Below are 25,867 nucleotides of genomic sequence, written 5' to 3'. Positions count from 1 at the left end.
ATGGGGTCCGTTCTGTGATGTTCGGTTCCGTCATAAGATGGATCCGTCTGGCCAGAAGTTTACCCTTTCCTTCTCTCTGAACAGAGGCGGAAATCGGAATCCCCAACGCAGATGTGAAAGCAGCCTTCAGCCTCATTCACACAAGCATATGCGTTTTTACGCTGTCCGCCCATGCCATAGAATCACATCAGTGAAGAATAGCGGCCACCAAGTCCCGAGATTAATTAGCGTTTTCTCGTCCATTCACACGTGTAAAAGACGCTGCAGCCCAGAATTCTGTTGGTTGGCAGAAATCCTCATAATGACTTCTAATTCTTAAACAGAGCCAGCTGTCTTCTTTTCCGAACACCGGATGCAGGTAAACTCCCTCCGCCTCCCTTTTTTTCAGCTCCCATCAGAGTGTATAAGAGCCTCCAATGTTTTTCGTCAAAAAATAGGTCGTGTTGCAACAAGAAAAATCGGTGACCGCAAACGGTAGGCGTTTTGACGGTACGATTTTTTTCACGTGCCGGAAAATTGCTTGTGTGAATAAATTCATTGGAATTCAATGCTTCACATGGCTGTGATTTTCGTCTGACGCTTTATCGCGGGCTAAATAGCCGCGTAAAAACACTCGTGTGAATGATTCCCTAGCCTACCATCTGGGCTACGGACACCAGCTTTGTTATTTTTACCTTGTATCCTACCTTTCTTCTGTCAATTTTGACATTTGGGGTAAAAGAAACCTGGGAGGGTATCGAGAGACAGCTCCTGATCTAATGAGCTAGAAATCTATTAGTTCTCTCTTAGAATTTAAGCAGGAGAAGCAGATCTGTATCAGGGCGTTGCTATTCAGGATTGGAGTGAGTGTGCATACCTCCCTTTGGAGAAGGTGCATCGTAATAGCAGGGTGTTTGACACCTTAGAGATTGGGTGTTCAAACCTCTGGAGAAGGTGCATTGCAGAGGTATGGTATCTGACATCTTAGACATACCAACCTATCACGCCATCCTCTAATAGAACCCGATTAATCCTTCACTCCAACCTTAAGACAGAGACGCTTTACTCAGTGCTACCTCTTGCATGTCCTCAATTGAGAGGTTAATCCGGTCTCATTTCTCATTTATACTAACGCAAGAGACCTGAGGATACTATTAGTCTCTATCTTGAACCGTAGGAGAGAGATTTGCACTCAGGGTCGTTTTAGACACTTCAGGGTGGTACCATTTGCAGTATCACACCTGAATTTATTTTCATGCAAAAATTGGGAGAATATAAAATCCCACCCCAAACCCTGACTGACCTGCTGAGACAGTTGTCCCTCCAAATATCAGGACACTTGTTTCTTCATCATCCAGCCTATCTAGACTGTACGATATTGCTCAGACTACTGAGACCTAAAGTTTTGTATGCTCCTGATGATCCACGCAATTAACTGGTGAAACGCGTCGAGCAGAGCAGATAAATAGAGACCTGAGTTTGTGTCTCCTATGGGTCTATAATTTTTATGACCCCCACCAACTGAGGGGATTCTCTCGTTATGTCCTCAAGAAATCTCTCATAGGAGGTCTGTTGACATCTTCAGGGCCTCTGGAGACATTTCTCGTATTCAAGACTAACAAATCCTGATTGTTCATGTTACAAGAAATCGTAACATGGTAACTGAAAACTTTTTACTCCCTTCAGTTATAATTACGAAGAAACTTTTTCAACACAGTAGCTATAACTGAACCCACGTGAATCTGAGGTTACACAATACCAAAAACTGGTGAGAGTTCATACTGGTAACCGGAATAAATCAAATCTAAGCATCCGGCTAACCATCAAATAGTCCGGTTTCCTAGATCTATTTCTCTTCACCAGTACTGGTTCTTAGGTGTGTATGCCATAACGCTCACACACACATTGCGTTATAGACACTCACCTGTAGCGACTGTGAATGGTGTGGCTGCACAAGCCTTACACCACGTCCTCCACTTTGTTTTTGTTTTGTGTGTTGTGCCCTTAGGTGTTATATTTTAACATTTGTCTAAATAAAATTTAAACCTTTTAATTTAAGTCACCACTGTGATAGGACTCGTGTGAATGAGGCCCAAGGCCTCCCACACACTTGCGTTTTTTTAACGCGAATGTCAATGGGACTTTCTAAATTTAAAAAAAAACACATCACAAGTTTGTGCTTTGAGATTTCTGTGCGATGCGTTTTTAAGAAAGTCCAATCGACATTTGCATTAAAAAAAAAAGCAAGTGTGTAGGAGCCCTAAATCACATCCAATCAGAGGTGGAGATTTGGATAATTAGAAAACCTCTTATATAAGGCATTACATTAGATGTAAAATTAATTGCAGCATTCACAAAGCTCAGACAAGGGACAAGCTATGTACCGAAGATATAAGATAAAAATTCCAGAATGTTTCTAAACAGTTTTACCTGCGTGGAATCAAAGCTCCGACAATTGGCCAGATAGAGCTGGACTAAGGACTGGAAGGCTTTACTGACCCTCTGCAGACTTATGATGTGCCTCAAGGGTAAATAAGAAAGGATATGAGGAACCAGCACATCTTCCCAAGGCAGATCCAGCAGGTGCAGGCTGTAGAGCAAAAGAAACGAAGGATTAATTTACCATTAGTAACACCATCCATTTACAAAAGGGCGCACTCATCCGAGCGGGTTTGCGCTGTAGAATGTGCAGTTCTAAAATCCCATTGATTTACATTGGGCCATTCAGGCCTGTCTTTATCACATGTGAAAAAATTGCAGCATGGACTATTTTGGTGCATATTCCACATCGAAATAGGCCATTAACGCTGCTTTCCGATGGGCGACAAAATCACGTAATTTTCTTGCAATGAGAGAATGCTACAAATCACATGTATGTGAAGCCCATGCTTTCCAATAGGTTGCTTCACATTAGCGATGTTTTGTAGGCTGCTGCATTGTGAGAAAAAAAAAAAAAAAAATCGAGGCAGGCTGAATATTGCTGCGATTTACTATGTTCTATAGCCCATGTTTCCCTCTGGAGCCTTCCTTTGTGTTGCATCGCATCACACGAAAACATGGTTTTCGTGCGATGCAACTTTTAGAGTAGGAAGTCCTACTGTTTGAGGCCTAAAATAAACCCTGGCTACATAAAAAAAACCAATACATCACTTCCGCTGCACGTCTCCTTCTAAAGCTCTGACACACTTCCTGGTTTGGAGGTTCAAAAATCCCGCCTCCAAGAAGTGATGACTTTGATTGTTTCTTGAGCACCGTAGCTCAGCCAATCACTGCAGTGCTCGATGAACCAATCACAGCCATCGCTCATCATATATATATATATATATATATATATATATATATATATATATATATGTGTGTGTGTGTGTGTATTGGCTATCGCTAAGCGGTTAAGCATGCTATCATATCAACCTTTTGTATTTTGCTGTCTTTAGGCTGGTCTCACACGAACGGATAGGAAATGCGGATTCCATCAGTGTTTGATCCGTGGTAATATGCATATCAATCAAATGCATTGAATTACACAATTCCACTCACATTAGGGGGCAAATTGCGTAATCCGCTCGCAGAAAATAGAACACAGCAGGTTTTATTTTACTGTGGAATTGTGACATAGAGCCCATTGCCCTCTATGGTCGCGGAAATACCCGCAGCCCATATGCGATTATATTGAATATGGGCTGCAGGTATCCGCATCATCGCTAAGCGACAGCACAGGAAATATAAACAAAAATAAAGTTGTATAGCACATGACAGTCTGCGTGGGGACACGGTCATACGCAGCCTGTATTGCTTCCAATGTTAATAATGTGAGATAGACACCACATCTGTATATTGTGTCTGTGACCCAGCAATGGGTCCATATAGAAAGGTATTGCAGGCCACAATGAGCACTTTGCATATGTTAAAAATTAAACAACAAGTGGTATGAAGTACACTTATCTGTATGCACTTTGTCACAAAGTTTTAGTCTCAAAGTACAGCTGATAACTTTCTTGTACAGGATTAGAGAAATCATGGCTACACGTTTCCAGAAACAGTGCCAAAATTGTCCATAGGTTGTGTCTGGTATTGCACTTCAGCTCCACTGAAGTGAATGGGGCTGAGCTGCAATACCACACCCAACCTGTGGATGTGTGGCACTATTTTTGCAAGAAAACAGTCAGATTTTTTTTAATCACCCCTTTAAGGCTGCGTGTACACATGGTGTTTTTGTTGCAGTTTTTAACTGCAAGTCTTCCGCAGTTAAAAACTACATTAAAAAAGTATGCGGTTTTCAGAAACTGCATGTGGTGGTGTTTTGTTTTTTTTAAACCACAAGTATTGTTAAAATTGCATGTGTTTTTTCGATGTGAACTTAAATTGCTGAAGAACCACCATTAAAAAAATGCAATAAAAACGCCATATGTGAAAGCAGCCTAAGGAAAAATGCCTGTACAATATTACAATTCAGAAATGGTAAGGCTTGGTTATAACTTTATGAAACATTGGAAGAGCAATCAGTACATACGGAGATCCATGCAACTTGCAATCAAAATGATTCAACCCCCATTGCAAATGAACTTTATTTGGCAAATTTTCAACTTTTTAGGTATTTGCAAAAAAAAGAACAATTTAAATGGCTCGACACAACTAACATAACGAGTAGTTTATCTAAATCCAACACAAAATGCCACTTTTAATGACTACTGCAGTCTTGGAATTACTGAACCCCTTCATGACAAGCATCTTTAGTACGTAGTGGAGCCCCGTTTTACTGTTATGTCCTGCTGTAAACATGAAGCTTAACCAGCCTCCAGCTTCAGACAGTGTTCCTGGGGGATCTTACCCCACTCCTCCTGGGCGATTTGCCGGCCGCGAGCAGAGAATCGCTATGATTCTCCGCTCGTGGGTTCCCCGCAGCCGGATTAACGCTGCGGGGACCACAATTCAAACTCGCCCGTGGACCGGCAGCCATACTGTGCTCTTCTGGTTTACCTCTCTGACACCTCATTCAGTTTATCATTCTCTGGCTCTACCTCTTCTCCTCTTCCGGTTCGGGTTCCGTCCTAAGCCCCCTCCTTTTTTCCCCATTAACACAGCCCATAATACACAAATTATCAGCAGATTTGGCTTTCAGTACCATCTCTTCACTCATGAAACCCAATATACACCCCTTCCCGAGACATCACCCCTTCACTAATACAAAACACAAGTGATTGTTGGTTTGCTGTCTTTAACACCATGTCCTTTCTCTATCTAAAACACAACCTTTCTAAGACTGAACTTCTTGTGCTTGCTCGCTACTAATTGGTCTTCCCCTCACCAAATTCTTCCCTTTCTAACCTAACCTGAACACAGCAGCCTGGCTCATCTTTTTGTCTAACTGCTTCACTGATCGCTCACAATTTCTCAGAAACTGGCAGTTTTGAGCGATCATTTTGCAATAGCCACTAATGGGTTAGTCAGCCTATTAGAAGCTAACTAACTTCATTTGTACAGCAGGTGGTCTGTTCTCTAAATGCATCACTATTGTTCTCCAGCGGGACAGTTGCTGAAAGAATGTTATCAGCGCCGCCCGAGATCTCAACATGCGGTCTGTCTTATCAGTCCCAATGGATTTTAAGCTGAGCTGAACTCAGCGATGGACGAAAAGTGCACGGTAAGTGCATGATGAGCGCACATTTACACACAATGATTATCACTCAAAAGATGGCTTTTGAGCGAATTTTGAGCGATAATCGTTGTGTGTAAAAATGCCTTTACACTGGTTGCCAGAGCACTATAGACCTCTGTTTAAACTTATGAGGCTCATCCATAAAGCTCTCTACAGTGCTGCACCATTCTATATCTCCTCTGTCAGCTGTCTACAGCCCAACCCGTGCTCTCCATTCAGTCAATGACCTTGGACTAAATTCTACTATAGTCCGAATCTCGCAATCCCTCCTCTTATTCCGGGCTCACATGAGCGTACAGTATAAGCAGCGCTTTACTGCTGTGTGAGCCGGCCTATTGTCACGTATGGCAGCAATTTTGGACTGCACACAACAGCATCTCATGCACGCTGTCATGCGCAGTCTCCCTCGTTTCTGTTTTATTTTACATTTCACTCTCTGCTGCTTAGTAATGTTGCGTATAAACACCGCACATATGCAATGTAATTGTCTATGTACAGCATTTATTACGCACTGATAGAGAGCAATAGGGCTCTATCGCATGTGATACACGGTAAAATAAAACATGCTACGTTCTTTTTTTACGCAGTACTATATGCAATGTATATAAGCAATTATGAACGGATCAATGAAAATCAATGCACTTGACTCCATTCACCGTGTATTAATTAATTTAACGCTGTTAAATTATGCTTGTGTGAGCCTGCCCTAAGTCTTTTCCCAAGCTGCTCCAGTTCTCTGGAATGCGCTACTCCAGAGAATCAGATTAATCCCCAATACCCACAATTTTAAGTGTGCCCTAAAAATGGATCTCATTAGGGAGGCCTATCACATCACCTAATCTTTTTCCCACCCATCTGGTTTGTCGTCCCAATCTGATCACAGGATCCCCCTCACCACATACATATGAATGCACTTATGTACATATGTAGATATTGTCTGGTCACCGGCTCATATTGCGGATGGCCTGCGAATACCGCAGGAAAGCAGGAATTTAAAGAAAAATAACTCCACTGCGCATGTGTGGCGGTGTGCTAGCTAGCGCTGCTGCACAAATGCGCTGTGAAGAAAGAGAAGACCCGCACAGGACCCAGACGGGTAAACAGTCTCCTCAGCCGCTGATTCCGCTGCAGGCTCCCACATACGATCCGCCCGTGGACATGAGGCCTAAAGGTGCACAATAAGCCATGGCTGCAACAAAATACAATAACAGGGTTTTCACTCCATTCATGTGGAGGCTTTTAGCCCAAAGAGAGGTGTCTATAGAGCTAAGAAGGTCCGTCTTGACGTGGCGGATGGGATCACAAGATGAGCACTAATAACCTTGCATTGTATATGCCGTCAGTATAAACAACAGTTGTGCATTTTTTTGCAGTGAATAGGGTAGTCTCACATCTGCGCTTGGGATTCCACTTTCCTATTTTGTTCGGGAAGCAGGAATGAGGAATCCCCATGGCCAAATGGCTGCCTCTCAAGACAGAACCAAACAGCATCAAACGGACTCCACTGACTATAATGGGATCTGTTGGGTTTCCGCTGAGCTGCCCGCCTTTTAGATGGAAGGAAAAGCACTGCTTGCAGTGCCTTTTCTTCTGGTATTTTGTGCCGGATCTGCAGCAGAACATCCAACGCAGATGTGAAACCGGCCTTATGTATGTATGAGTGCTGAAGCATATGATTGTTACTGTATTTTGTTGCAGTCATAACTTACTGTGCACACTTAATTTCCACTTAATTTATAAGTTGGACATGCAGAGTTTAGTTTTTTATGTAGACCATACACGTCTCCACAAAGGTCCATTATCAGAGTCCAAAGGAGTATCTTTTTGGCCTCCATGTGGCCAGTATAACCCCCACTAGCTTTCCGTGATGAATCTGATGGGTTTCACTCACATCTGCGGCCAGGAATCGGTGTTCTTATTTTGCCATAGGAATAGAATAGCCAAGTGCTAACCAGAGATGGATACGTCTTATGATGGAAACAACTGGCATCCAACAGACCCCATTGACTACAATGGGGTCCCTCAGGCTACCGTCTTGCCATCCAGCATTTTTCATAACTATATTGTGTAATATGCTATTTCATCTGGGATTTTGTGCCAGTTCTACATCTGAGATTCCCAATGGAACCTCTGATGTAGGAGGTGATGTGAACAAAGCTTTACATGGATACCATTATAGCTTATAGGTGGAGGATCCATTAAACTGATGCCTAGCAGTGACATCTATCACCCATAGGCTATAATGGCATCCACTTAATGGATTAATCATGAAAAGCTCACAATATATCTATCAAATCAATAGCATATTAGTCTATGGTTCATCACAGCCTCCATTTAACACGTACTTCACTAGTTTTTTCCTGCATATGTCAAACGGTGGCCAACAAACAATGTATGTACCCATTCCTTTATTAACAAGAGTAAGGCAACGACCACCGTCGGCAGCCATTACAGATCCAAATAGTTCTGCATATGGAAAGCCGTTCACTTACTTGACTAAAATGCAGCAGCGGCCCTGTTCAGTCTCCTAATGTCAATCATCTTTATTCCTGGATGTCCTCTCATCTCTCTGAGCTCTGTGTGATCTATGGCATTAATGTGCTTCATGAAAAGTTCCAGTCAGTGCAGGCTATTGTCATTACTAGCTCATGAATGATGCAGAAGTTGGAGAAAGTTTTTGTCATTCTAGTTAAGGCTATGGAATGTGCTGGAATTGAGCTGGATGCAAAATAATAAGGAGAAAAAACTACAATATTTAAACAAAAGGACTTAAAGTTCTTATATCACACCTTGCAATATTCCACAATTTCACTCACTTAGTAAATTATTTGCTTGGCTTATCTTATACTACCTATGCTAAAGTTCTATTGCTAGAGATCAGTGCATTCAAGAGTCACAGTTAGAACTAGGATGTTAGATCACGTCTGACGGTGGAACATAGCCAAACCTCCAGACCTTTCTAATGTGAATGGAGAACACATTGGAGGAGAATCATTAATGCTGTCTTAAAGGGAACCCGTGCCCTCCTATAAGTACAATGAGCTAAGTTACGGATAGGTCCTGCAGAGCCTGAGGGTGTAATTTTTATACTTACCGGGTCCCCCATTCCCATGCTGTCACACCAGGAAGTTGGCGCTCCATCTATCAGTGTGATGTGTCCCTGCACCCGTAGAGAGAGGCGTAGGGTTCGTGCGCACGCATTGAATTAAGAGTCACACCGATAGACGGAGTGCTGGCTTGTGCCAAAAAGGATGTCCCTGTCCATATGTCCTATTAGGGCACATAAGCGTCATACAACGAGGTTCCCTGTTTGACCCAGAACAGAGAGTCACTCTCTAGGAGCAGCTCCCATGCCAGCCTACTTTGTGCTTTCCTTGTATGAGAGGACAGCCATTTATTTGAATGGCCATCCTGTAATGCTATATTTTCACTGCTATGGGCACTGCAGGGAAAATCCCTGATTGGCCATGGCTTCCACTGGCAACATCAGCCATTTGCCAGGAGTGCGGGTAACGGGTGATCAGCAGTACGCCCCAGAAAATTGCATTCTCAAAGGGGTTATGCCTGACGGAACAACCCCTTTTATGCAAGTGACTGGGGTATATTACATGCAACAGAATCATTAGACGATTTATGTTAGATCTGTCATAGGCATATCCAACACGTGTGAACATAGCCAAGATGGTAGGAAATATGGCCTGCACATTCTCTGAACTAGGATATGATACGAAACCACTGCCTTGGGTGCAAAAAACATTAGAAAATTACATATTCTTCTATTGCCAAGTATCAGCAAAATAATAATGCTTCACTTACAGCATCAGTCACTGTGATGTAAAGACACTAAACAGGTTAGAATCACTGATGACCATTTCCAAGAAGTATGCCACTTTAAAACTTAACCTCATATGCTTGCCTCCAGGACTTAACCAGAGCAGCACCCATGCTCTGGAACGCTCTACCCCAAGGCATCCGGACAATTCCCAATGCACAAAAGTTCAGACATGCCTCTTCAGGAAGGCATACTAAATCTCCTGACCTAGTCCCCCTGCCCCTCCCTATGGCCCCCCACACCTTCCACCCTGCTTACTGCATACAACCTCTACCCCTGCACCTCCTTAACACTCCCACCCTGTTTGCTTCTTAATAATGGACTTCCACATGTTGGAATACTGTCTGTGTTCCCCATGCCAATCCCCCACCCCTTGTACCTCCTGTACCATCCCTACCCCATTTGTTCCAAACTGATTGTATATATCACATGTAATTGTTGTTTTGTCCATGTTCTCCCATGCTTGAAAGCACTGCGGAATAAGTTGGCACTATACAAATAAATATATTATTATTACTCACCTAAATAAGCTACAGACCTTAAGTATACAGTCAGGAGGATGATTGGTGATCTCCTCTATTATAACTGTGTATAATCATCATCCGTAACTGTGAGAGGAGTGTCTGTGTCTACTTTTAGGCAGTTTATGTGGTAGGATTCATGCAACAGCACAACACAGACTGACAAATTGACTAAAAACGTCACACACAAAGTCAAGTAGACCTGAGCTGGTCAAAATCGAGATCACATGACCATGTGTGGAGAAAGTTTCAGATAAAGAGAAGTAACTAAGCAAGGTAATACTAGCTCACATATATACTAGGAGGCTACCTACATAATGAATGAAAAAAATCCCTGAAGCGGCCCTTTAAAATATATCCCCAACCTAATTAAAAACTAGACAGCGCTCCTGAATGCTTATGGATACGTCTACATCCAGTTTCCAAAGTAATCAGCTAGAGCAACTTTATGGTAAATCCTATGACGCACACCCAGAATATTTTTTGTCCATATTAATGGAAATCTGTATTAAAAATAACTAATTCAATGTCTAAATGATGCAAAAGGGAAAAGGACTGTGATCATGTACTATTTAGTAGTTGCATTAACCCCTTTTGTGGCCAACCCGAACAATCTCCGGGCCTGCTGCACTGACCATGCAGTTAAACCCCTGAAGATTTCCGTGGACAGCTCTAGTGCTGAAATGCTGGCCAGGACACAGTTACCGTATATACCGGCGTATAAGACGACTTTTGAACCCCGAAAAATTTGCTCTGCAGTCGGGGGTCGTCTTATGCGCCGGTAATACAAAAAAAAAAAAAGTGTAAAAAAAAAAAATTTTATTACTCACCTCCCCCGGCGTTCTGTCGCGCTCCGGCAGGATGTCGCTCGCTCTGGCAGGCTGTCGCTCGCTCCTCGTCCCCGCCGCAGCATAGCTTTCTGAATGCGGGGCTTGAAATCCCCGCTTCCAGAAAGCTAATACACACGCCGGCAGCCATGACAGCATTGAATGGCTGTGATTGGCTGAAGGCGCACGTGTTAGCAATCACACCCATTCAATGATGTCATTGAATAGTGTGATTGGCTGAAGCCACGTGTGCTTTAGCCAATCACAGCCATTCAATGATGTCATGGCTGCTGGCGTGTGTATTAGCTTTCTGGAAGCGGGGATTTCAAGCCCCACATTCAGAAAGCTATGCTGCGGCGGGGACGAGGAGCGAGCGACAGCCTGCCGGAGCGAGCGACATCCTGCCGGAGCGCGACAGAACGCCGTGGGAGGTGAGTAATAAAATTTTTTTTTTTTTCTCCACTGAATACCGGCGTATAAGGTGACAGTTGGGGGGTCGTCTTATACGCCCCGTCGCCTTATACGCCGGTATATACGGTATTGTGCCACTGTACATGTTTGCCACTTCGAATTACCTCAGGAAAATCTCCGGGGCTTGTTGCGCTGACATGGTAATAATAAACCAGCCACTGAAGGGGTTAATGCAGCTTTGCAACTTTCATGTATGCTACTAAGGCTCTTTTTAATGAATTCTAAATTTCATAATACTATACTCACTCCAACCTCTTCTGGTAAGTCATGAAGAAATCTTTTTCTCTGAATGTTGGAGGAATCTTTGTTCAATAGAGTCCATGGACAGCTACGATTCACTCAGCTAAACAAATGGCTCAAGTTGCTTAGCAGCTTTATACATTTTCCACTGAACAGCAGCGTTTCCGTGCATCCACCGTGCATGGCATTGCAACACAGCCTAATGGAGCAGAGTGACATTTCCTCGCACAGCATGTGAGCAAGACCGCAGCAGGGAAAAAGCTGAAAGGGTTTTTTCCTGCCCCTCTGTCCTGGTTGGATCATTAGGTAGCCCAGAGGTGGTCGGATCTCACTGTTAAGGAATATCCCAGTGACATGCCTCTCCTCTTGATGGGAATATCCCTGTAACAATAATCTATTCTCTAACGTTATTATAAAAACAAGCATCATATGTTGATTATAGTGTAGCAAAACAGAAAATATCCATCTATGACCGGTAAAACTACCATTAGGTTGGTTTCACACACAGCTTTTTTGAGGATGGGGGGGGGGGGGAGCCACAGTTTCATGGCAATTTTTTCAGCAAAAGCCAGGTTGGAGAAGTACAAGCTCTTCCTTTATATTTCCCCATCATCTTGAAACTACTTCTAGCTTTGGCGCAAAAGATCAAAATGGTTACAAAAACTGTGTTTTTTTTTAACAAAAAAGCTGTGTGAAAAAGGGTGGTTTTGTAAAGGCAAATATTTAAAGGGGGTTTCCCACCAAGCAAAGTTATTCCCTATCCATAGGAAAAGGTATAACTAGGTGACTGGTAGCGGTCTGCCCAATGGTACCCCAACCAATTAAATTCCCGCATGAAGAGATGACCATCCACTATCTCCAGCAGTCTCGTTGAAAGAAATGGAGGGGCAATACACATGCTTGAGTGCCGCTTCATTCATTCAGGGACCATCATTCTCAGAATCAGCGGGGGTCCCAGTGGTCAGATTCCCCCTATTTAGCTAGTGAACCTCTATCCTGTAGAGGGGGTATAACTTTATTTGGTGGGACAACATTACATGCAGCTAATTCACTCAATATTGTATGTAATTGGAAAACATACAGAATATTATCAGCTTCTAAAAATCAAAACAGCTTTTTAATATTGTTTTTTGTCCTTTACTTTTATGCATTTTCTAAACGACTATGTCTTACCCAATATTTACTGAAACTAAATCGTTGATTGCATTTTGTATTTTTTTTATTTTATTTTTATTGCTATTAAAAGTGTCAATCCTGTGTAAACAGCTGTCCGCCACATAACAGGTTACGCTATTCTGTTAGTCTGTACCTCCAACACTATGGCTAATACTTATTCTATGTATATGGTATTTGTTTTCATTGATCCTTTTATGTACTTATCTTGATTTATTTTGAATTCTGATTTTTTTTTTTGTTCCACATTTTTATATAGACTGAAATTATATATTTTGGATTTCCAGTTAAAAAAATGATATTGCTTGAATTACATATTGGAGTGCAGAATTTTTTTTTTATGATCACGGGGGCAATCACTAGTAGGAGAAACATTATACGATGCCCACTGCAAACAATATTCCATCTATGCAAAGACCACTTTACATACTTTACATATGGCAATGTTCATTACAATTTGTTGGTCAGCTGGTTGGGCATTGGGGCCCGTATTAGAGAGTGGCACTCTGGGCCATTACACAGGGCAAGTGTACTCTAGGAGATCCCTCCCGAGCATGGGACCCCAGAAGCAACCTGAGAGAGAAACATGTAAAAACTTCCCTGCTTTGGATAACCATGGATGTTACCATAAAAGAGACTTAAATACTGATGACCTGTCCTTAGCATAGGTCATCAATATTAGATCGGTGGGGGGCTGACTCCCAGCCCCCTATTGATCAGCTATTTGAAAAAGTCATGGCGCTCAAGTGAGGCTGCCACCTCTTCCCTGACCTGTGACAATGTTCATCAGTCACACAGCCTTTGTGCAGCAATACCAGGCACTGCCACTACGAAATGAGTAGCACTGTGCTTGCGCTAACCTGAACACCAGCAGCCTCTTCAAATAGCTGATTGGAAGTCGATCTGATATTGGTGAACTATCTTAAGAATTACTCATTAATACTCAAGTCCTAGAAAATCCCTTTAACTTCTCCACTGCCGTAGACTGCCAAGGGCCCTTTATCATTAACTCTTTCCCTATTTGGGAATTGTATGGTGGCATTATTTCTACAATGAGTGACATTTTTATTTGGGAGCTAAATGTCTTTACTATGTGGACACTATTTTTGTGTGTTCACACACTACTTTGGTGCAGATCCGCGCCAAAATCCACAGCAAATTTCACGCTTTCAATTAAAGCAGTGCAGTCTGCTGCAAAACCGAAGCAAACGTCTCGACAAAACCCGCACCGCTAATATGGATTTTGCTGCACATTTTGATGTGCATTTTCCACTGTGCAAAATCTGCATGAATTCCGCTACATGTGAATGCACCTTTTAGTACTATTTCTTCCGGCCTCCAGGTCACATGACCAGCTCTTTCTCTTGCAGTTAAAGGGTCAGCTTTATGTCAACTGTGATAAAGGAAAACTGCCTTCTTGCCCACAGCAACCAATCACAGTGCAGTTTTCACTTCATATTCTGCTCTTCAAAATGAAAGCTACTTTGTAATTGGTTGTGATGGACAAAAAATAAAAGACAATAACTTTTTTCAGACACTCGTCATAAATCTGTCCATTAACTGCAGGAACCAGAACATGGTCAGAGTAATGGTCATGTGACTCGGAGACTAGAGAAAATAAGCAGCATGCACAGCCTGGAGGGGACGAGCTACAGAACTGGATGATAGAGTCCTCAACGAAAAAACTCAGACTGCGTCTTTAGGAGAAAAAACAGAAGTTGATTACAAACAGAATAAGTCATTTACCTGCAGTTGATCTTGTCCTTCGCCATCTTGAAGGTAATGGTAAATTTATGATATGTTAAATACTTGCTGGCTACACAAAAAAGAAGAGATTCAATTAATTTATTTGAGTTCTATATTCTTGCTCATCGTTGCTAAGCTGATCCAATTCTAGTCAATACAAGCTAATCTTCCTAGCCCTTCCAATCTCAATACCATTTACTTTCCCTAAGCTCTTTCATCCTATGACTTATGCATACCAGCTGCAATATTTCACATTAACATTTATTATCATATATCCTAAACTTAACATATTTTCTTTCTTGCATCTAAATCTTCCATCTTTTATCTGACATCATTTAATTTAAGAGGATACCGTAACTAAAAAAAAAATCATCAGCTGAATGAGCATGTTAATTCCTTTTAGGCAGGGGAGACGAGTGGCTGCCAGAGACCCCCGATGCAGCTTATCCCAGGAGAAACAATTGAATCACATAGGAAATGTTCCAGGTTCTTACATCAATTTTCTTCCCTAGAGAGAATGGCAGTACCAATAGACATTAGTAGTCAGCGCCAATGTGACTGGGTGCTCCTACAACAATACTGTAACCATTACTCTTATTATGTTACTTGGTGCCTATAGTTCTACAAAATGGGATAAACCACTGTAAAATGACAGCTCGCAGTACTTAAATGGGTTTCCAAGGACTAAACCATTGATGAACTATCCTCAGGATCGATCAAATAATAGTTGATCAGTGGGGGATCCAGCGCTCAGGATCCCTGCCGATCAGCTGATTGAAGTGACAGCGGTGTTCAGGTGAGTCCCGGAGCCACTTAAATCCATTCTAGGCACAATGCCATGGTATAGTGGCATTCACTGTTCTCAATCCATGTGACTGGTGCTTATGATGTTGCATGCCTGAGAAGAGGCTGCAGCTTTCACGCAATCTCTTCAATCAGCTGACCGGCGGACCTGATCGATCAACTACTGACGAGCTATCCTGAGGAAAGGACATCGATAGTTTAGTCCTGGAAAATACCCTTTAAGGCCGGCTTCACATGGGTGTATTCGCACACATAAAACACAGAAAATAGAACCCACTGATTCCAATGGGTCTGTTCACGTTTCCGTATCTTGCGTGCACATTTTGGTCGGACAGAAAAAATAATAGAACATATTCTATTTTTCTGGTATTTGCACACCAAATGTCCTATAGAAGTTAAGGGGGGGGGGGGGGGGTGGCGCGAATGCATGTGATATAAGCAAGGAGACACGTGAAACACTGTGTAATTGCGCAGAAAAAAGAACATATCTGGAACTCATTAGCTATTTCAGGGCGTCTTTATTTGCTGCATTCAAATGAGCTTGCTTGCGGACGCAAAAAGTACAGTAAAAAACAAGTTGATGCGCATGAAAAAAAACATTGTTCATTCCGCAGAAATGCAACGCTCAGGCACGTTCAATTACGCATAGGCTCGTGTGGACCCGGCCTAAGTCTGTACCCTGATTGGCAAAATATGCTAGAACTTCTGACTCAACTGATAAGTCTATGGATATTATATGTCTAATATGGACCATATCTAATAAGCAGAGGATCTGGCCTTGTGTCCTGCAGAACATCATTACTCATCCATCCAGCGTCACTACATACCCTGGAAATGATGAAACCGCAAGTAGGTATCACATATAAAAATACAATCACTGTATCACAGCCTTTTATACATAATGGCTATATCAGCACATTCCAAGTAAATATACAATACAAACAGTATTCTCCATACTAAGCTTAGTCTCAGGCTGGCTGTACCTGTTAACCGTGTAATTCCTCATGTCCCAGTCCAGCCCATGGTCCTCCTTACAGAGAGAGGTGATTGCATGTGATCGGCCACAAGCACACAACTACTAACTGATGATACAAGAGGTATCAGGCTCCCGTCAGGAACAATCTGCCCCTGTAACTGGACACATGTCAGCTTACATTTCCAGACAGCACTGACTATGTAAAAGTAATGATTCATGAAGGTAGCTGCTACATTGTGGCCATCGGGGTCCATGTGACCTCAGGCCCCGGATGACACACAGCTAACTCATCCCATAGAAACAGGGGACAGTTATTTTTAATGCATCACCCCTGGAAGCTGGTTTGGGCTTTTAAAGACCACGGATTCTTACTCTTTACCTCCCCATGTAGCGGGCCATACCTCTATGTGTTTTATTATTGTTTTTTTTTTTTTTCACACACAGTCATAGTCAAAACAATCCTCCCCTAGAAGGAGTTGTCGGAATGAAACTTTGTCTGTGTGATTGTAAGTTTGTTATAAGTGATTACATATCAGAGGAAAAGGGATCATTTATTATGGAAAACTGACCCCTTAAAGGGAGGCTCTAGTACCCTGTTGTACCGCCTCTAGCTTGGATACAAGATGTAATACGGGCGGGCATGGAGGATCTAGCACCCTGCTGTACTGCCTCTAGCTTGGATACAAGATGTGAAATGGGCAGGCATGGAGGCATACAGGTTCCATATGGTATAATGCAGCATATTGCTTCACCATACTGCTGCCATTCTGGGATAGCAGAGCTGGCACTCCAGATGTTCCCATACATGTTCTACTTATGATAAATCTGGTAACCGGGCAGCCACAGAAGTGTGACAATGTTGTTGGACATTCCCCTGACCCCCTTGTGTGTGCGGCCGAGCCTTATCCTGCTGGGAGCCTCTTAGAAGTTGCCATGATAGGAAAACATGTAGCTGTAGGATGTCCTGAACATATCACTCAGCTGTCATTGTCCCTCATACCACTATTAGGGCTCATGTCCACGGGCAAAATATGATTTAAGATCCGCAGCGGATCTCCCGCATGCGGATCCGCATCCCATAGGGATGCATTGACCACCCGCGGGTAGATAAATACCCGCGGATCGTCAATAAAAGGGATTTTAAAAAAAATGGAGCATGGAAAAATCTGGACCATGCTCCATTTTCGTGCGGGTCTCCCGCGGGGACGGCTCCCGCGGGCTTCTATTGAAGCCTATGGAAGCCGTCCGGATCCGCGGGAGACCTAAAATAGGAATTTAAAGTATTTACCATCCGTAGCGGACCGGGAAGGTCTCCTCTTCCTCACGGCCGCATCTTGCTTGCTTCGGCTCGGCGGATGTGCCCGGCGCATGCGCGCGGCACGTCGACGACGTGTCGACGACGTGCCGGCGACGTGCCGCCGGCGTCAGGAATTCATCCGCCGGCCGAAAATGAAGATCCGTCCGTGAGGAACAGCTGACCTTCCCCGCCCGCGCCGGATAGGTAAATGCTTTTAAATTGCTATTTTCGGCGCTCATGTCCGCGGGGCAGGAGGGACCCGCTGCAGATTCTCCATTGAGAATCTGCAGCGGATCTGATTTTCCCCGTGGACATGAGGCCTTAGGGGTGAACAACTGTTGTATGCGATCGCCCCCCAGACCATCACACCAGCAGTGGGGGCAGTGTGCCGCTCTACAGCAAAGGCAGGATTGGGGCACCTTCCGAGGTCTCCAGACATTAACATGACTGTCGTCAGTGCCCAAATTAAACTTGGATTCATCGCTGAAGACAACCCGGTTCCACTCCGTAGCAGTCTAGTTTCATCATTCACGACACCACTACAAATAGAGGTCATGGTGGGTGTCAAGGGCAGTGCACATAATGGGCGCCGTGAGACCAAATGTCCTTTAGCCAAGTGCCTGAAAATGGTTTTGACAAACACAGGGATGTAACAATGGCACCACCTGTCTCTGGATGGCAGACAATGGAACAGTCAGAGCTGCTCATGCTTGTCGGACTATATCAGATGATCCTTTCTACTGGTGGTCTGTTGAGGGCATCCTGAGCCCGGTCACCTTCTATGTGTGCTCTCATGCATCCACTGGTCCCAACATTCCCTAACAGTCTGGTCAGCTTCTCACATCCCAATACTGTGCCCCCTCTCAGACTCTGGTAACGGGGTGACATCTCTTCTCTGTGTCGTTGAGGCGTCTAGTGCTCAACAAGCTCTACACAAGCAGAAGAAGAGGTCACTACACACAAGGAGCCTCTGAGGGCCTTTTATAGGCCAAGGGGGAAACCACTTCTAGGGCCTCAGGTGACAAGACCATTCATCTAATCACCATAACTCTCACCATTTGTAGATCTGGCTGAGATGTAACTGCATGCTGGGTTTTGCTGCAAAATGACAACTTCTAGAGGCACAATGGTTTTTTTTTTGACAAAGAGCATATTTGATAGTTGTGTAGAGGTCTTTTTTTGCAGATTCAGAAGTTGGACCCCAACTGATCTGATACTGATGACCTATTTAATAGCCCATCAACATTAAACCCCTTTAAGGTGTCCCTCTAATTACGATCTCTTGTGAGATCTTCTAACAGGCCCCATATGTGACAGTCTTCAGGTATATTATGGTTGCCTTCACAACTGTCCCACCTGCATGCACGAATGTCTTTCCATCATAATTAGAGGAGCTCTTTAAATTAGGCAAACGTATCTAAACAGGTAGTCGCAGTGGGACAACCTCTTTTCTAAAGCAAGACACCTTTGATGAGTGTAGTTCCAGCTGCTGAAATCCTCAGCAATCAGATGATTTTGCCAGAGGAACTTGTAGGATGTCCTCACCTAAAATGTGGTGGGTGACCATGAAATACATGACTATACCCCTCATTTAGGAGGGCAACAGGGGTCCCCTTGCAACGCAACGCAGGCTCACAACCACATATGCAAGGGTGAAGTGGAGAGCTGTTCCCATGACTCATATATTACAATAAGGACTTGCTCGCTCTCCCTAAACAGAGCAGGAAAACGGAACCTCCGACGCAGTTGTGAAAGCACCTTTAGGGTGCCTACCCACTACAGTTCTTTTTCACTGCGAAATTCGCAGCGTTTTTTTTTTCTCCAGGGGTCTATGGGACTTGTTAATGTTAAAATTGCATCGCGCAAAATTGCGATTTCGCGGTAAATTGCGATTTTGCCGCGATGCATTTTTAACATTAGAAAGTCTCATAGTCACCTGGAAAAAAAACGCAGCAAATTAGCAAACGCTAATGGGTAGTCACCCTTAGGCTTCCTACATACGGCCGAGAGCGATATTGTGCTTGTGCACATGCGATGTTCCCGCGGATGCGAGGCACTTTTGTGTCAAAAACATCTTTTATCACTTCAGTACAGTTGCAATCGGACCACTGCTTTCAATAGGAAACCTTTCATCGCACTCGCGTGGACCTTGTACGCCTTCTGATGTGTTTTCCAACCCCATTTAAAACAATGAGTGATATGTTTAGAGGGAACGCCCAAAGATAGGACATGCTGTGAATTTTTCCCGCAGTGAGTGCGGGAAAAAATAATTAAATGTAAAAAAAATTTAAAAAAAAAAAAAAAATCGCCCATGTATGTGACCCCATTTAAAAGAATGGGGATGAGATTTGTGCATCTCGAATGCACAAATATTGCGCGATTTTCACAGCCGGGAAATAATCGTCCTATCTTTGGGTGTTCCCTCGGAACGCATCGCTCATTGTTTTCAATGGGGACACAAAACAGATCACACACGGTAAGATGCAGCCTGACAAGAGCCTAAGGGACCTGTTATACGGGCCTGAATTTAGCTTCAACTCACAACCGAATTTACTGCTGCAGAACTCCGCACTAAAACCTGCAGGTCTAAATTCCAGATTTCCATCTGGAATTGACAAGGACTTAATTCTGCTGGCGATTCTGCATCAAAATCCGCATTTAGGACTGCGAGTTTTGGGGCAGATTTCCATAGCAGCGGATTAGACTTCGTGTTGCGGCGATATTCCGGCCCACCAGAAAGGTCCCTAAAAGCAGTGGTACACTTCTGTTCCTTTTTGTTATCTGATTAGAATAGCAAGTATTACTTACTTTAGAAGTTTGGTAAAGTAACAATTGATTAAGATTCCGATAAAACCCCGTTAAGGTGAGTTGACAGATTTGCTGCAGAATATTGTCTGCGGTTTTCACACCGACATCTGCATCAACAGGGTGACACCTGAACCAAGATTGGCGCATTTTGTTGCGGATTTTAATGCTGATTTTATTTGCGATTTGTGAATTTACCCTTAAAGGGAATCTGTCTGTTTCCATGAGCCTCATAAACTAAAGATATAGGGTCAAAAGAGCTGGAGTGCTGAAGGTTAAAAATGTCCTATTTTTTTGGGTTCTCTCGGAACGCCCCAACCGTTGTTTTCAATGGGACCTTTAAAGACATTGCATGCCGGGTGATGTGCACGCGAGTGACTCCTGATGTATGCCATTGAAATCAATGGGAAACACTTGCGATCCTTCGACGCAAGAGAAACACGTGCCTGAGGTCCGCATGTTGGCAAGCCCGATATTAGGACAAGTTTCTGGCCCGTGTGCATGCAGACTCACTGTCTGATTGCAAAGCTGATGCATGCATTCTAACGCTTCTAACTTCAGTTTAGGGGTCCTGCAGGAGCTGGCACATCTACTCTAACCACCATAAGTGGACAATAAACTGCTCATTACGCCCCTTTCACACGGGCGACAGTGATATCGACGTGAGAAAATCGCTGCGATATCGCAGCTGTCTTCTGCGCAGTATCGCGACTTTGTAGTACTCTTCACCAGGATTTTCAGGGGGGGGGGGTGATGGCTGCAATTGGTTCATTGAGTGCTGCATTGACTGGTTCTCGAGCGCCGCGGCTCAGCCAATCAGGGCCATCGCTTCCTGGTGGCGGGGTTTTTGAACCCCCTGACCAGGAAGCGCTGGCTGAAGACTGCAGACAATTGTGCCAGAGCTTCAGGAGGAGAAGTGCCGTGGAGTGGACAGCGCCTGTTAGGCAATGTATTGTTGTTTTTTTTAATGCAGCCAGGGCTTATTTTAGGGACAAACAGTTGGACTTGCTACTGTAAAAGTTGCATTACACGAAAACCGTGATGTCATGCAATGTGATGCAATGGAAAGGAAGGCTCCGTAGGGAATCATGGGCTCCAAAACATCCCCAATCATGGCTCTGTAGGGCATGCTGCAATATTTTTTCTTGCAATGTAGTAGCCAACAACACATGGCTAATGTGAAGGAACCCATTGGAAAGCGTGGGCTCACATACATGCGATTGGTAGCGATGCTGCATCACCAGAAAATCGTGTGAAAGCAGCCTAAAAGGCCCCTCCAGCGAACACACACCTGTCCATGCCGGCCCCTCACCTGCTAGCCTGTCACACCTCGGAGGTCTCCTCTGTGTATATTGCAGCCCCTTCCGTTAAGTGCAGCCTCCTGTCTAAAGCTAAATTCACATCTGCACGGGAAAACGGAATCCCCTGGGTGAACGGATCCGTCTCATAACAAAACCAAACTGCGCAGAACGGTCCCCATTAACTATAATGGGGTTTACTCCATTCCTGCACCTGTCCGTCATTTTTACCAGACGGCAAAGTCCTGAATGAAAAACATTTCGTCCGGATCTGAGCCGGAGGCTCTAAAACGGAGCTAATGATGCAGATGTATATAGATGTATATGTCAGGCACTATCTTGAAGCCGGGCTCACACAGACAGATTTGTATTGCGGCAGACGACCCGCGGTAAAACGCAGGCACGGAAAGGCATGGAATCAGCGTGGACAGCCTCCATTGATGTCAATGGAAACTGTACTGCGCATGACCGCCTGCGAGCCTCCGTGGTAATCCGGAGTACGGTTATAGGAGGTAAGCAGGACACCAGCTGGAGGCTGAGATTTTTCACTTTCAGTTGAACATCTATCCCATGATGCATCAGCACAGCATTAGTGGGGGCTATACCATTTCTGCCTGCAGTGGGGACAGTTTACTTCCTTCTATATTCACCTAAATAAGCTACAGCCCATAAGTACGGACCGTACCTGTCACCTTCAGCAATGGAAACCTGCGGGCATCGCGGGGGGCACGTCCGCATTCTGTTTTAGGGGATGCAGCCGTATTGTGGTGTGAAGCAGCATTTAGGGCTGTCTTACACGGGCGTATGTTAATAGCGTATTATGTTCGCCGGTTTTGCGCGCGTAATGCGCTCTACCAACATCCCATAGGCGGCCATGAATAGCGTAAATTACGCGCACAAGAAATTTAGTTCAATTTTGGCGTATATTATGTGTGCGCTTACACGCCCAAATAGTACATAGCAAGGTGCAGTGCGCAGCCAGTACGCAGCATCATTGTATACTGGCTGCGTGCCACGCTGGTATATCCTGCAGCCCACACACTGTGAGATACGCTTGTGTGAGCCCGGCCTTATAGGTTCAGTCATTCCTAGAGGCTGACCGCCATGATGGTTGTCCCCGTGTCAGCGAGCGCTGCAGCCACAATCAGTACAGTCTGATAAAACCTACAAGTTTGGCGCAGTCCCTAATTTCTGCCATATTTAGGCCTCCTTCACATGAACGTATGCACATTTGCGCATGCCTCAATGCAACTCGAACGAGGCTTTTAGTGCCCATATCGGCCTATTTTAGTGTACTTTATGCGCCTGCAATCATGCGGCAAAAATGCAACGATTGAAATAGCTAATTATCTAATTAGTTCCAGATGCGTTTTTTTTAGCGCAATTACACAGCATTTCACGCATCTCCTGGCAGATGATGCACACATCTGCGCAGCCCCCTCTAACGTCTATGGGACCTTTGTAACGCAAATGCGCAGGAAAATAAAGCATTTTTTATTGTGCAACCGAATTGAGCAGAAAAATTGAAATTAAATGTGCGCAAATACGCCCGTGTGAAGACGCGCTTGCATAAATCAAAAACCGTTTTAATGCACCAAATATACTATCCACCATCACTGACATGCAGCCCGGATGACACATTCATTACAGTCGAGAACATCGGCGGATATCTGCCCCCTACTGGCACATAAGTTGGTGACAGGGCACCGTGCACACCGCACATCCACACACATGAAGCGGCATCACCAACCTCCGTACACATACAGCGGTACATACAAGTAATCGCTTCCCACCTTCAGCCCCTCCTCTTCAAGCCCGCTGTCAAATCTGCCGGTTTCCCATGGCAACGGCTAATGACGCAATTCCGTCGCCGGGCGCCTAAATTCGACGTACGGCGGAGCCGTTCCGCCATCTTGGTAGAGGCGGGAAGGATGTGTAGGAGGCGGATTATAGTATGATTTATGGCACTGAGGTGATTGCAGCACAGTGTATGCTCGTTGCTGAGGTAGTTCGTTCTAGGAAGGGCGGAATACTGATACATTCTCCTCAGAAATGCCCCATAAGTGGCTAACTCACGGTGGCCATTGAGGAATACTTGCAGTAAGAGAGGGAATACACCAATGCCGGGTCATGTAGTCAGAGATTGTGTAAACGCCACATTTATGAGGGACAGCATATAAAGTGCAGGGTCCAGATTTGGAGGCCAAAATCTGAATATTAAAGTATGCCTGATTACCATTGCCTGAAGATAGCCAAATTAGGACCACTCAAGGCGGCACAATATACGGAGAATAGAACCCATTGATTTCAATGGGTTATTCGCTTTTCCGTATTTTGTGTGCACGTTTCAGTCGCACGCAAAAAAAAATAAAAAATAAGCATGCTGTATTTTTCTGTGTATTTACGCATCACAAGTGCAATACGCAAGGAGCTGAGTGATAAACTGCGTAATTCAGATGGAAAAAACGTATCTGGAAGTCATTAAGAGAAAGGAAGAATTTCAATTGGTGCGTCTTTGTTTGCCACGCACAAAAAGTATGGTCAAATACGCTGATACTTGCGCAAAAAAAGTCTTGTTCAGGGCGCACATATGTGCATACGCTCGTGTGAAGGAGGCCGTACCCGAGATGCACCTGTGGGACCCGGGCACTAGTCGTTTCGGGCACTACACGGATGACGCACAGGGTTAGTGTAAGGGCTCGTTTACATGAGCGTATTGCCTCCGCGCATTGGAGTTAATGAAAGTCAATGGGCTTTTATCGTTCCGTGCACACCGGCGTGTGGAAACTGCGTATCGCTACGTAAGAGGAATAAATAACAGCATGCTCTATTTCTTTGCATTCGTACGCAGTTTGAGCCCATACGCTTGTATGCGCTGGGCATGCCCGTGTGAGACTGGTTCGCAGCCATTCGCAATAACTCGCAGTCCATACGCGGTCTTTGCTGGCTCGTGTATGGCCGCTAATGTGTGCTTTACACATACACCCATGCAATGTGCCCTAATGGACAGGAATAGGACATGCCGTACGTTTTTTTCCATTTGAAGCCTATATCGGGGCTGTGTGCTGTCCTTTGAATTAGGGCTGCTTTCACAGCTGCGTTTGGGTCTGTTCAGGGTTTCCGCCTCTCTGCTCCGTTTTTGGAGGAGAGAAAGGCCAACTGCACACCAGCGGGTTGGATTCCACATCCGGAACCCAGCGCTGACAGTAGTGGCGTCCGCGCATACCTGCTTTCTCTTTTCTTTATCTGCACTGCGGATGGTTCGCTCGGCTCGCCGTCGGACATGCGCTGTACAGATTTTTTTTAGAACTGCTGCTTCTCCCACGTCATCGTCTAGCAATGACGCGGAATTCGCGACCTTTCTGCAGTGTCATTGTAGAAGGGCCACGGATCAGGCAGGTTCCATTGACTTCAATGGAAGCTGTCCGCGCAGAATCTGCGCAAAAGAAAAACCTGCAATTTTTCCTCCACAAGCTGAAAATCGCAATTGATTTCTGCTCGTGTAGAGGAAAAAGTGATTATCAATAACATGCTTATAGGCAAATCCGCACGTGTGCAGCCCGCCAAACTGAAATAAAGCTTAAAAAAAAGGGTTTTTTTCCCCATTGATTTCAAGGGTTCAGTTTGTTTTACATCACGCTATTGCGCACAAGAAAAAATAGACAAAATATAGGGCAGGACCTATCTTCTCTCCCATATATGACACATATGTGCGAAAAAGTTGGGGAAGGCCTGGAGTTTCTCATGCGTAGGAATGTTGCGCAGTAATCACACTCCCGAAAACAAAACCGTGAAAATCAATGGCTTTGCTTCGTCACATTTTGGGGGCGTGATTTTCATGCCCGCAAAGCATTCCGGAAACACAGTTGTCTTTATGCCCTGATGTGTTGTTTTCCCTACGCAAGTACACAGAGTTTCACACATCTTCTGTATTGTGGGACTTTTTGGGCACAAATGCGCTGAAAAATAGAGCATGCTGCGAGGTTTACTGCGGGACTTAAATGCGCTAGATAATTAAGTGAATTGGGCGAACCCATTGAAATCAATGGGTTCTATTCGCTGCGACTTGCATGCGCACATTTTGCACATACTAATACTCCCGTGTGAAGTCGGCTTTACACAGACAGCATGTGCCCTGAAAATACGGTCACGTGCCCCTAGCCTTGGTTCTGGGACAACTTTCTGAGAACCGCATTTATGAAAAAATGTCCTTTTTTTCCATGTTACAGTGCTCTCCATTAA

General features: G+C 44.3%; 1 protein-coding gene across 3 annotated transcripts in view; it reads right to left on the bottom strand.

Moving 5' to 3' along the window:
- The window catches only part of FBXL15 (F-box and leucine rich repeat protein 15), a 35,694-nt gene extending 12,217 nt beyond the window's left edge, over nt 1–23,477 (bottom strand). Inside the window, exons 1-3 of one of the 3 annotated variants that reach the window (XM_066598756.1) lie at nt 23,419–23,477; nt 14,446–14,515; nt 2,410–2,569 (exon numbers count right to left, since the gene is read on the bottom strand). In XM_066598756.1, the coding sequence (XP_066454853.1) occupies nt 2,410–2,569; nt 14,446–14,471 (186 nt within the window). In that variant the 5' untranslated portion in view covers nt 14,472–14,515; nt 23,419–23,477. The other 2 variants (XM_066598757.1, XM_066598758.1) reach the window with 2 other exon arrangements.
- Nucleotides 23,478–25,867: the final 2,390 nt, after the last annotated feature.

Source organism: Eleutherodactylus coqui, chromosome 4, assembly GCF_035609145.1.
Source record: "Eleutherodactylus coqui strain aEleCoq1 chromosome 4, aEleCoq1.hap1, whole genome shotgun sequence".
Taxonomy (NCBI): domain Eukaryota; kingdom Metazoa; phylum Chordata; class Amphibia; order Anura; family Eleutherodactylidae; genus Eleutherodactylus; species Eleutherodactylus coqui.
This window is presented reverse-complemented; position numbering and strand designations above follow the sequence as displayed.